At 50.0% G+C, this 13,318-nt stretch overlaps 1 protein-coding gene across 1 annotated transcript in view; it reads left to right on the plus strand.

The window, feature by feature from the left end:
* Positions 1-8,429: 8,429 nt before the first annotated feature.
* Positions 8,430-13,318, plus strand: part of VASH2 (vasohibin 2) — a 34,713-nt gene continuing 29,824 nt past the window's right edge. Inside the window, exon 1 of the mRNA XM_063391030.1 lies at positions 8,430-9,000. Within this exon, the coding sequence (XP_063247100.1) occupies positions 8,701-9,000 (300 nt within the window). The 5' untranslated portion in view covers positions 8,430-8,700. The remainder of the gene's footprint in view (positions 9,001-13,318) is intronic.

Genomic DNA, 13,318 nt, shown 5'->3' on the forward strand with positions numbered 1-13,318 from the left:
AGGGTGGGATAACTTCTGAGGATAAAAGTGAGACATTACATTCAGGTATGGCTAAAATCAGAGTTGTTTTCAGTGGCAGCACAGCAAAACCCTTGTGAACACTCTGCAAGGGTTCTGTCACCTACCCTCAGGCATTTAGCCCAGGTGTGAGCCAGGCAAATTTGAGGAACCTGCTTCAAAGTAAGTAGAGTCGTGGTAAAAAACTCTTTTAGTTTTTTTTTTTATCTCCCTTCTCCACAAAGCTGGGATTCTCTCTCAGCTATTTTGGTGTAGGAGATTGTTCACAGAAGGAGGTTGCATGGTGCTGCAGAGCACAGCAAACACAAGCCTTGTGTCATAAAGCAACACTAATATGTAGTTCAACTGGGTTGAGCTTTCAGGTTGACTCTTAATTTTACAGCCAGGACCACAAGGTCATGTTCCTCTTATGGTACCTCTATGAAAGCTGCAGGCAATATCCCCATTTAGCACTGTAATTTAAACATTCCCACAGCTAGGAAGGAACAAACTCAGAAAATTATTATTGCCTTCAAGTTTCTTTGGCTTTGGAGTTTTGGGGTCGATGTTTTTTTTCTTTTTTCTGATTAGATTCTCAGTCCTTCAAAGAGAACACTAGAAACCTCATCAGGTGGATGGGAGATGTGAAACCATCCTGACTATGATTAGTCAGGTAATCATTTCTATAGCTGGGAGGAGCCCTGTGATCCAAAGCTAACAAGTATTACCCCTTCCAGAAAGTGATGTGGTTTGTGCATGGATGAAATAGGCAGATACCAGCTGCTTCCTGGGCTGGAAAGGTTTCTTAGAAGTCTGCTGGATTTCCTTCTGTCTGTGCTTCACAATGAACTAACCCTATCTGACCATGTTCTAAGTCAATATTTACAGCTCTATTAAACAACAACTTTCAGAAAACAAAACAATAATATCCTGAACTTTGTAGAAAGGACTCCAGCAGATATGTCACAAAGGCTAAGTATTGGCAATGGTTAGGCATAATTACTGATTTGTGAGTAATTATACATTTGTGAGTAACGAGCTAATATCTGCTTAATATCAGAGATCAAAGTTCAGCTGCTAGGATTCCAACTTCCAGTGCTTCCTCAGTAAACTGCTTCTGCTTGTAACACTGTTTAGACCATTAAAAAGGCAGTAAATAGTAACTAAAGGGCATTGTCAGTATTGTGGCCCTGTGTTACGAATTTCCAGAAATAGACACAAGGTTGTACAAAAGCTATAAACTCCATGCAGATGGAAAAATCCTGGGGAAGTATTGAAGGCTTCAGAAGTTTTTCTAGCCTGCATTAGGCTGAACCAGAGAGTTCCCACTTTTTTTTTCAGAATGGGACAGTCCTAAGGTTTTTTAGATGTTGATCACTAGTTTGGTTAAGGTAATAGAGAGACTGCAGATGACTGCGAAGTCAGTTACTCTTTTAGAAATCAGCTTACTGCCAAGAGAAAAAGAAGTTAAAACATAACAGCGCAGTTTCCAAGGCTGTGCATGGCATTTTCTCCATTAGATATTGGAAAGCAACTTGATTTTCTCAGAATAATTCATCAGCTGGTTCTGAACAACCCTGCAGGCATTAGACAGAACGTACATCCTGTGTGGAATGAAGAGCCACTGTCCCACAGGAGTGAGAATGACTCACCCAGGGATCATTAACTGGCTCCAGGAGACTTGATTTTGTGTTATCTTCTGCTCCCAATGAACAACTGAATTTTCTTTGGGCCCTCATGCTAAAAGCCTGAAATTCACATAGAGGTTGATACCTAAAGCCTAGAAATACCATGATTTCTCATCTTGTCATGCCCCACTGAAGCTTCAAAATGGTAGAGAAGCCCTCAAAGGCTCGAAAGTTGGATGAAGTTGTCCAAATCAGACTGTTGCCAGGGGAGATAGAGGTCCCCCAGCTTTTGGGGAGCAAAATGCCCCATGGTCAGTGTGATTTTTCTCTGACCTACTCCATCTGCTCAGAATGTGAGAATCTCGTGAGGGTTGAAATGTCTGTCTGCACTGAGAGCGTTAGGGAGTCTCCTTGAATTCTGCAGCTTGCATGATTACACAGCATTCCTGGGTTTGATTCCAAAGCCAGAAGGTGCACTGTAGGCTACAGTTTGCTCTGAAAATTACTATCATTCATGTCATGGCAAATAACGAAGATGGCTGGAAAAAAAAGTGATTTTTCTCAAGATGACTGTATTTCCTTTAAGAGCTTTTTTTAAAAAAAATTGACCACGGCATTTGAATTTTAGTGTCACCTTCAGGTGCTTCTGCAGCATTTTGATTACTCTTCCATCATTCTCTGGAAAGGGGGACTCTTAATCTGCAGAGCACTGTCTCCCAGGGATGCTTGAAGTGATGCTTCAGATCAAAAATTGTTTGATGAAATCATCAGTGTCGTGATGACACCTTGTAGCACCATGGCATTGAGAACAGTAAATCCCTCATTTCTCTTTGCAGGTTTCAAACAGCATCTCAGTTCAAAGGCTTTTGGTGTTTGGGTTTGTGACATGTTCTATTGCTAGGCTTAATAACTTTTCCAGTCCACTTCTCTTTCTTCCTGGAAAGAAAATGCATTTGAGGAACTTCAGTACATAGGGACAACATTTGGCCAGTGTTTCCTAACCAGAATCATACAGTTCCTAGAGGGCACAGCTTATCTCATAGCAGAACTAGATTGCATAATTTATTTCTGATCAGCAACAACAGTTGTGCTTCTAACCTCAATCAGGCAGAGGTTTATTGCAGTACATTCCTCTCTCCAGCAAGCAGGGATGACTCAGGTGCTCATTTGGCAGTGGAAGTAAGTCCTGACTCTCACCTTTGGTGCCACCACTGGCAGCTCCTTTGTGATAAGGCCTGTGGGTGCTGACGATTGCTGAAAAGAAATCTCATTTCCAGGTAAAAGATTTTTTTCAGCCACTGCCTTTCTGTATTACCTGTATTTTTGTTATGCAGTTCCACTGAAAAAAACAAAAGAAGTGATTGTGCTGGGTATTTTACCCTCTGACTAAAGGTTAGAAGTAATTAGTAAAAAAAAAAAGCTGCCAATATTTATGGAAGGTTACGTTAGTGTTTTCTTGTTTTTGTAAGCAGAGCTTGCTGCAGAGAACAAATCATGTGATATGGTGTCAGGTAAGACCTTCACAGCAAACTGTATTGATGTAATTATTTTCCCGAGCTACTGCAATGTTTGAGACAGAAACTTTGGAACAAGACAGGAGTAAGGCAGGCTAATTGAGATGCTGATATTGTACCACTCAGAAACAACACTTTCACCTGTACCTGGTGCCATCAGTTGTAGACCAGAGTGAGGTGACTGTAGGAAGTATGGAAAAGGCTATTTCACTGTCAGCAAAGGCTCAGGCAGGTTACTAGGACATGCTGACCTGCAGTGGGGGGTGGAAAGTGAAAATTTGCTAACCAGTTTTGAGGAAGGTCTGATTTATAGGCCTTTCATGATGCTTTGACTTTTTTTTTTTAATGCAAGGGAATCTTGCCTGTTGGACTAGTCTGAGCACAACTGGAGTCCATCTAGTCCCATCTAAAATAAACACTGTAATGATTTATTGCAGTAGAATTATTGCTGGAGTTCCAGGACTTGCTGAGGCAGAAATCAAAACACACTGCTGAAGTTCCTCATTGGTGCAGCCAAAGCAGCTGATGGCTCTTTTTTTCTGCTAGACCATTGCAAAATAAACAGTGTGTTAAGAGTTCTCAGAAAGGGCTACCTTGGGGAAAGCTCCAAGGAAGCACACCCTCAAGCATTTATTTTATAGCTTGCTTTTTTTTTTTTCCAAAGTCTGCATTACATATTTATTTTCCCAGTGATCACAGGGAAGTTTTATGAATACAGAAAGCTTTTCTTATTGGTTACGCAAATCACTCCTTCAAACTTGTACCAACAGCCGTGCCCACATTGCCATGGTTACATCCTTATCACAGTTTGACCTTTAATTTCATTCCTAAAAAAATCCCATTCCAGCATAACATTCAATTCAGGAAAAAAGCCCCAAACAAACAAATTTTATACTCCTCTCAAAGGATCAAATGAGGTGACTGTGGTCTTTTCAGGAAATGGGCCAACATTTTCATTGCAATAATGCCATTTACTTAGAGCAGGCAAACTTTCTTGACCTGTGTTTTTCTGCTGCCCTCTGCAAAGCTGAAGCACCTCTGTAGGATTAACCATTTTGGACTGCAGCCGCTCTGCAGGCTCCTAAATGCAGAAAAGGCCGAGGTACTAGAAAGGTACAGCCTTCTCGAACTGCCCACCACATACTCCCCCCTTGAACCCACTATTTTACCCCAAAGTTCAGAAACTCAGGCTTGTGCAGACCCCTTCTTGCTTGTTTCAAGAGCCCAGCTGTCTGGGCTCTGCACAGAACCTGCTGCCCAGAGTTAGCAGAGACATTAAGTCTCCTTTCAAGGATGCTAACATACACACCTTCAGCCATCAAATTGTAAAGGCATCAGGTTTTCTCTCACTGGGAATGTGCCCAGGCTTCAGGCCTTTGCACTGAGTGCTGCCAGCTGGAGGTACTGGGCACATTTCCTGTTCCACCAGTAACTGATACTGGCACAGGGACCTTCAGGGAGTGCAGAGCACTTAGTGTCCATTCTACTGACCTGGGAAACAGCCCAGGTCCAGATCTGTCCTTTTACCACCTGACAGAAGGAAAGAGTAAAAGATAAACAACCTTTTGCTTCCCAGCATTGCCTTGGATGGCAGCAGATTTGAACACCCCCTTTCTTGCACAAAAGAGAACTCCCTAGGAGAGCTGGAACAAAACGTGTCTCCTGCCCCTGCTGGCTGGATTTCTGGAGCAGCCCCGCTCTGCCTGCCTGCAGAGGCATCAAAGCAAGTGCACCAGGGCCAGCTTTGTGGCATGGCTGTGCTCTGAGCAGGGTGCCATTGTGGACTGGGACATGGGACATGAGGAATTGCCTCATGGCCTGGCTTGGAGGGGTCCAAGGTAGCAGAGCCAGGGCTGGTCAGGCAGGGCAGGGGCACGGGCAATCTGCTGATCAGCTCATCTTTTGCTGCAGTGCTGCTGCTGGTCTTGTTTCACTTCTGAGTTTGTTGCCCCCCGTTGTAGCTCTGGTAGCACAGAGTGGCATTTCTGTTCACAGTGAGAAGTATTTTCACATAAGAAGGTTTGTTGATAGCAGAGTCTGGGCAAGGCCTTACAAAGGTCTTACAAAAGGCTGGAGCTGTGCTGGCAAAAGATATGCAGAGCAGAAAACCCCTGAATTTCAAAGCAGCAAAGCAGGAGTATGAGAGCTCGCAGGCCATGAGACAGCAAATGACACCAGTCATTCGTGCCCCAGCCTGGCTGCAGCTCCCTCTCCTGAGGGAGGTCAGGCTGGAGCTGCTGCCCAGGAAAGCCTTCTCCTGCTGGCTCCTTGCCCACGAAGGGCTGTTTGGAAACAATGCGTAATAGAGGAAGTGTTTTCCCAGACAAGCCCAAATAAATACATGAATGAACTTCCTCTGCTCGATATCACAGGGCAGTGAGGGTTTGCTGTGTGGCCAGGCTGAATTAATTGGTGTTTGCAAGAGGATGCTTTCAGAGGAAGAGGATAGTGGGACTCCTTGTGGGGGCATGGGGGTGGCACCTTGGAGAAGAAGTCGACTTGGAAAAAGTGCTAATGCTGCTATCACCTTGCTGCCATGGTGCAAATTAAGAGCTATTAATTTTCCTGCACTTGGTTGTGTAATTGCACTGCAGGGCCTTTTGAATGCTGCATTTCAATGAGTCTGCAATTGGAAATAATGAAGGTTAAAACCCTCTTACATGATGATTGTATGATCAAATTAGTTCCTTTGACCCAGAAAGCAGCTGTGGTAGCAATGAGCTCTGCATTAGGAATAAGGCTGTAAGATCTGAGGTGCTGTTCAGAGCTAGCTTTAGAAAGGTACACCCATAAAGTGACTGAATTTCAAAGTCAAACAGGTCTGGCACACTGGGACAGAGGCTGGGCAGGAACCTGGTGTGAGAGGAAGACCTGCAAACAGAGCAGGGAGTAAGGCAGCTCTGCTGAGAGTCACGGTATCAAAATTAGGTGACCCCACAAGGTGAAAGCCATTGGATACTGGGGGCATGATGCATACCCCATCCTGCTTTTAGTCATCTTGAATGTCTGTTCATAACTAGTACTAGGGAAGACTTTGGCTAATTCAAAGCAGCATTATTCTATTTTTACGCTTAATTTGTAGCTGGTGAGAGGGTTATGAAGACTTTCCCCTAGTTGTAGGGACTTAGGGACTCTTATTTCCTTAGAGTGTTGTTTCAAAGTTGCCTTTAGCTCCAGGACCTCAGCTAACTTCTGCCCTTCCTGTCCAGCCCACAGCTGGCCTTGGACACACTGGCTGATCTCTGGGAGTTCAACTTGTCACTCTTCTGCCTGAGCATCAGGGAGGAACTGGTAAGAATTTTCTTTCTTTCAGTCCTGATTGGAAGTGGTGTGAATGCTTCAGACTGCTATGAACAGAGCTGTGGTGTCCAAACCTTGCCATGCCCCTTACCTGTCTGGCCAGGGAGAGTCCTTCCCTCTGGCATGGAGCACACCCTGACATGGTGGATACAGGAGGCTTTAAATATCAAAGATGTAGCATCACTGTAATCTTCACCCAGGCTGGCTAAGAAGTGGGTGGGTGTAGGAAAACACAATCTGAAGGTTCCTGGCTGCTCTGGGCAATGAAGCAGCACTGAGCAAGGCTGTGACAGCCTCAACATGGTTGCCTGTTTCAGCAGGGAGCAAGGCTCTGGGATATATGTGACTGCCAGCTCGTGTATCAGCATCCTTGAGGATGACATTCTGCTGTGTAATCCCAGCACTCCAGGCTCTGTCACATGCAGTGTGTGCCTCAGCGACTCACACATGGATGCCACCACCTGCACAGTCCCATTAGTTCTAAGAGCCAGGTCTGAATGATTTTCAGGCTTTCCCTTGGCTCTGCTCCAGTGAACTTGCAGACTTTCTTGGCCTTCCTTTCCTTGCACTGTCTTGCCTGAGCCTCCCTTGGCTCCTAGAGAACCGTCTCCTCTGTGTCTGCAGCCATCTGCAGTCTCTCTGGGTCTCTGTGTTTCATCATCTCCCATCGGGAACTCCTCTTGGTGCTCTCACATCTTGCTGATGTTCAGCATCATCTGCGCTCCAGAAGGAGAGACTGTGCTTCCCCTGGGATCCTGCTCCTGCTTCCAAACCCAGCAGGGTGAGGGGGTGTGTCTGTTCCCAGCATGGATGCACATTTTCCCTCCAACTGCAGTGTTTGCTTGATGATTGGGGAAATGCAGGACACCGTGGAGAGGGTGAAGACTTCTCAGAAGCTCTAAATCCACTCTGACCTTTACCCCATTCCCCTGGATTATGCTGCCATTTACACACAGAGCACCCACATTCAGCTCAGGGGTTTCCTACACCGAAGTCTCTTGAGCTGAAAGCTGAGACTGGGCCAGCCGTGTAAGCTGAAGCCCTTGATTTGCTTTAGCTGATGGAACAGCTTTTCGCTGTCCTCCTTCCTATTAACCCCCCTGATGAGATCCTGGCATGCCATGTGGCCAGGGGACAGCAGGGAGGATTACCGGCAGGACTCACAGAGACATCGGCTCCTGTGGAGAGTGATTAGCAACTCAACATACACTCCTGGCTCCCGAGAGCCTTCGGGAAGCTGATTAGGGCACCGCAGAAATTTATTCCTGTCTGGGAGCGGGGGAGATCAGAGCGGCAGCAGTATCTGAGCGCATGGGCAGGGGACGGGAGCACCGCTTTTCAGACTGTTTGTCTGATGGGGGGGTCTCTCAGAGCTCCAGGAGATGCATGACACTGACACTGTCGTGCTTGATGTGAAGAGCTGAGAATTCCCGTCCGAGCGTGCCAATGGGCATCAGGGCACGGTGGGCGCTGGAGAGCGCAGCACCGCCGGGTCCCTGCCCGGGCCTGGGGCGCTCCCCTGCCCGCTCCTCACAAGCGCCTGGTGCCTCCCTGGCAGCGCTGCGCCCTCAGGCCGGGGTCTCACTGCCACCGCCGCAGTGCCGAGTGCTTAACGGGGATCTTCCGGCTGTGTCGGGAAGAACGGAACAGCGCGGCTCTCCGGAGTTTCATCCTCTGGCGTCCAGCAGTGGGGACCAGGACGCACGGCTGGGCTCGGGCTGGGCTGGGTTCGGCTTGAGGGGATCGCCTCGGCTCGGAGGGGCCGGGCTCTGCTAGGTTCAGCTGGGCTGGGCTGGGCTGGGTTGGACCCGGCTCGGGTCGGTTCGGTTCGGCCGCGGGCGAGAGCGCTCGGACTGCGCCGCCCGCTTGTGGTGCCTCGGGCTGTCCGGCAGGGGGCGCCCCCGCGGGGTCCGGGCCAGTGGCGCCCGCCCCGCCCCGCCGGCCCCGCCCCTCTTTGTTGCGGCGGCCAATGGGCGCGCGCGGCGGGCGGGCGGCCGGCCGGTCGCGCGGTAACGCGCGGCATGGCGCGCGGCGCGGGGCGCGCCCCCAGCGCGGCCGCGGCCGGGGCCGGGGCCGGTAGCGGGGTCGGGACGGGGCGCCCGGAGCGAGCGGGCCGCGGGCGCTAGCGAGGGACCGCCCCCGCAGCCTCCTCCGAGCGCCCTCACGGGCACACACACAGATACATAGAGAGCGGCCGGCCGGCGGCGAGGCCGCGGGGCGCATCCCGCAGCGGTCCCGGGCTCGGGCATGGCCGCGGGGCCATGACGGGCATGGCGGGCGGCGGCGGCCGCGGGAGCAGCCGGCGGGCGGCGGCCGGCAAGGAGGGGGGCCGGTCGCGGAGCGCCCAGCCGCGGGCGGCGGGCGGCGGCGGGAGCGGCGGGGGCTCGGAGGAGGAGGAGCAGGAGCAGCAGCGGGACGGCGGCTCGCTCTTCCTGGTGAACAAGAGCGGCTTCCCCATGGACGGGCAGACGTGGGAGCGGATGTGGGGGCACGTGGAGCGGGTGCATCCCGACGGCAGCGCCGTGGCGGCGGCCATCCGGAGCGCCACCCGCCTGGCCCGGGTAAGGCGCGGCCCCCGGGAGCCCCCGGTGCGGCGGCTGCCGCGCTGTGTGCGCCGCGAGCGGCCGGGTGGGAGGGCGTGACAGCGCAGCCCGGAGGATGCTCCGGGACAGCGGGGACAAGGACGGGCCATCTGCTGTCCCCAGACCGGGGTACCGGGCTGCCGGGTGCTTACGGGCTGCGGTTGGTGTCCTGGGGAACAGGCGGGAAGAAGATTACTCCTTTCAGCTTGGGGAGAAAAAAGCAGAAAACAAGAGTTAAAAGAAATCTTCAGGGACTGAGTGAAGCACTTTGTGCAATTTAAAGCAGGTTTTTCTTTTCCTTTTGGAACACAGGCGTTTCCTTAAACACAGCGTTGCTCCTCAAGTGTAACAAGGGATTTAAAACTCAGACATTTCATTTCCAGTATGTGGAAAGATTCCAAATGCTTTTGTCTGGTACGTTCCTCCGTACAAGCCCCGAACAGCTCTGCCTCACCCAAGTCTTTTTCCTCCAGCCAGCAAATGAAATGTTGATGTCTGCTGTTGTTCCAAGGCTTGTCGACACTGTGCTGCATTACTGATCACAATGTCTTTAACACTCTCTGCTTTGGCAGACTTTGAGCTTGATTCACTCCTCGTGTCAAGCAGCGTTAATGTGAGCTGACCACTGAAGTCTGGGTTGATTCACAGCCCTCTGAGTGCTGGGTGAGATGGCTGCACTGCTGTTGTCCTGGTCCAAGCTGTCAGTGATACTGACATGAACCACATGCCTGTTCTTTGCTTGGAGTAGAAAGGAAATTCTGTGCACAGGGAAGTTGAAAGCTTATTGCGTAGGGCTGTACTGAGAAGGTGCTTGTCAAATAAGATGTGGGCTGAAAAGGCCTTTCATCTCTCTTCTGCCATGTTTAGGCCAGTGCAGGTGCAAAAGGGACGATCTCTCTCCACTCTGCTTTCCTTGCTCTGGAACCAGCCTTTGTTTGGATAGGGGAGCATATCCAGCTAAAGGTTAATCAGGTTATGCTGAGTTTGTGGTTCCTTGGTGTGGCTCATCTTGTACTTGCATGAGCACTTGAGGTGGAAATGAAGGGGCAGGGAGAGGGCAGAACTTCTTGTTTCAGCAGCCTGACCAGCCTATGCCAGTCTAGATGGCCAGCAAGCTCGTTTGGTGTTGAGATAATAAAGTATGCACTAGACTTGACTTTCATCCTTTGCTTCCCAGCTCTGGAGGCACTGGTGACTGGCACCCATGGTGACTAGCAAAGCATCTGGTGAGAGACATGCCGGTGTGCTGGCCTGCACGCTGTATTCCTGTGGGAATGTCCCCAAGAGCATTGCCTTCTTCCTCAGTGCCACAGCTCTGGGCTGACTCTCCGTAGCATGTGTGTAAGCTGGGCAGAGTAAGAAGCGTTTTGAAATCTGCCTGGCCAAACCATTTGATGGTGATGATCAGTGCCTAGTGCTGTAGGAGCTGTGCTGCACTTCCAGCACTGCCCAGAAGCAAAATCCCTGTTACAGTGATTAATTTCTTCAGGGGCAGGAGGTACCCTCTGACTAAGTAGCTCTTGCTGGCTAAGTGTGGGACCTTGGGGTCAGAGTAGTTTGAGGACTGCCTGGTCCTTATTGGTGCCAACACAGCTCAGGTGAGCAAATGAAGGTTAGGAGCAGGGTTTTTTTGCCACAAAGTGATAGTGGGGGATTACAAAGGTCTGATGGTAATTTCTGGGTTAGAGGAGGAATGTGAGTAGAGACTTGTTCCTTAAATGGTGGTACAAATTTTCTTAACTGCTTGTGCTATAGGGTATATGTCACCCTGCAAAAGACCAGGTACTGCTGTTTGGGAGTGATGAGGGATACTTGTGCCTATGAGAGGATGATTTATAATCTGCTTGCATTGATAGTTGGTTCAGGCTGAGTGAGTGGCGTGTACAACTGCTCCATTTCTGCATCTCATCTGTTCTTAATCCCTAGTGATGGGAGAGAGTTTTCATCCCCTCTCCAAGAAGCTCCACTTGATTGCTCTAATCATCTTGGCATTAGTCTCAGCAATCATACACGCAGGGTGGTAAGTAGCTTCTGTCTGTGTCGGTGAGGTTGTCCTTACTGGAACAAATGCAAACTGCAGAGGTGCAGGGCTGCGTCTCTCCGGGAGGCAGAGTCCTTACCAAAAGCTGGCTTGTCTGCAAGGGCAGTTTTGGAACCTGTGGGGTCCCCACCTCTGATTGTTGGCTTGGGCTCTGGGAATAGTGCAGGCTCAGAGTTTGGAAGGGTTGTGCAGTCCTTTGCCTGTACTGTGATCTTGGAGATCGTAGTAAATTAAACTCCTCAGCAGCCTTGAGGACTCTTGCCTGTCAGCTTCATCCGTGCTGACTAACAGTGTGCTTGCAGGGGGAGCTGGTAGAAAATTACTTTTCTGGTCATGAAGTGAGACAATGGAACCAGACAAGATGAGTTTCAGACAGGATGTCTGTGGTGAACTGAGACTACAGAATTTCCAGCCATGGGATGAGTCTCCAGCTCTGCCACGTGGTCTTGCACTGCAGCGGCTCCACTGTCTGGAGCTGCTATTCCTTGGAAAGACTGACATAAGGTCAAGGCTTTTCATCTGACTTGTCCCTGAGTTTCACTTGCTTTACAAATTCATGGTCTGCAGTGCTGTGTCTGCATTTCCTCTTGCCATCCATTACCTCCTGCTACAAACCCTTGCCTGCTCCTTGCTGCTGTGGATGCATACCAGGAGCTGGAGGGCTGCATCCTCAATCACAACAAAGCTGTGCTTTTCTTCACTTGTTGTATGGTGCAGCCCTGGCTTCTGCTGAGTGGGTGCCCAGGATCAGTCGTCCTGCAGCTGGGGCAGGAGTCAGGGAGGGAAAAATGTTAGGAAGGGGTGGGAGTGGTGTGTGGCTCCCCAGTGCCTGGCTGGCAGCATGGTGTGTGTACTGCCTGCCCTGCACTGGAGAGAGGGGAGCAGTGCTGCCCTGTGTGCGCTCTGGCTTAGGGACACTCCTCCCTTCTTGCCTGGGATCTGGAGGGGCTTGGGCCTCCTGGCTCAGCAGGCCTGCTGAGTAACTGGAATATGTTCTAACCAGTGGGAAATCCCTGCTTCTCTTTTCTAGGCTGTGCTCTGGTATCTGACACAATCATCCTCCCTGGATGATGTGATCACCTGCCTTGGAGATGGGGAGCACCTCACTTGGAGGTGTGAACCTGTCCCCTCTGGTGAGGGTGGCCACTGTGGGTTTCAGGAAGGGCTGTGTCCATTCACACTGGTGCTGTCCCTATGGGGTGCTGTCCTGGGTCCCACAGCAGGGTGAGGGCTGGGAAAAGGGTGAAATCCTCACCTCTGCAGCAGCCAGGCCCCTCACTCGCTGGGGCTCCCATTGCCTCAGTGTGTTGTGTAAGTGCAATGCATGCACCTAGAGCTTCTCCATCTTTGAAGGGAAGGACTGAGTATATTGGAGCAGAAATGGCCACCCTGGGAAGGTGTGACAGCCCCGCCATAATTCCCTTTGTCAGCTCCTTGCTGCCTCTGAAACTTGAGCCTTATCTGGTGTGTTGAGTCCAGGTCTGCCTTGGTGCTGGAAGGGACAGTGAATAATTCATCCAGCCCAAAGGGGCTGCGTGAGAAAGGAACCTGTGGAACCAAAAAAATGCCTCTAATGAAGAGCTTAGGCATGAAAATCATGATTAAGAAGTGCTAATGAGTCTTGCTCATAACTCCCACTGGTGAGAGGAAAAGACCCATGTGTGCCCCATGTAGCACTGGGATGTCGGGGGCGAGCTGGAAGCCTTGCCATCTGCTTGCCACTTACAGTATATCTGTGTGCCAGTAGTGTAGGAGTCTCTGGTTTGGTGTTTTTCCCCCCCTCTCCAAGGTGTATTTACTGTCTGACTGTAGTAACTTGTGTGTAGTAAGTGCTGGGTTTTGTTACCAGTACTTGTTCTCTGAAAGCAAACACACAATCTTAACAGAGGGGGGGAACTGGAGAGGAAAGTCTGTGTGGCAGAGATGACCCCATACCACCTAAACTTGCTGTTGTTATCAGTAATTGCTGTTTTGAAGTGTATTAAGGACAGTGATATGTCTCTTTGTGAGCTTTAAACTATCGTTACGATGATGTGGGCCCGCAAACACTTTTCTTTGCACCTTGTAACAGCTACCCAAATTGCTGGTTCCTGAATTTCAATCTGTTAATATCTGTTGATATTCAAATAAACTGCTTCCTCCACTGTGAGAATTATGCTAACTTCTTTTTAACTATGCTGCCCACTATAATATCTGCTGACCCCATATTTTGCAGTCTCACCCCTGAAATAAGTGGAGTTGGGACACAACTGTGCC

The sequence above is a fragment of the Prinia subflava genome, chromosome 2, assembly GCF_021018805.1.
Source record: "Prinia subflava isolate CZ2003 ecotype Zambia chromosome 2, Cam_Psub_1.2, whole genome shotgun sequence".
NCBI lineage: Eukaryota > Metazoa > Chordata > Aves > Passeriformes > Cisticolidae > Prinia > Prinia subflava.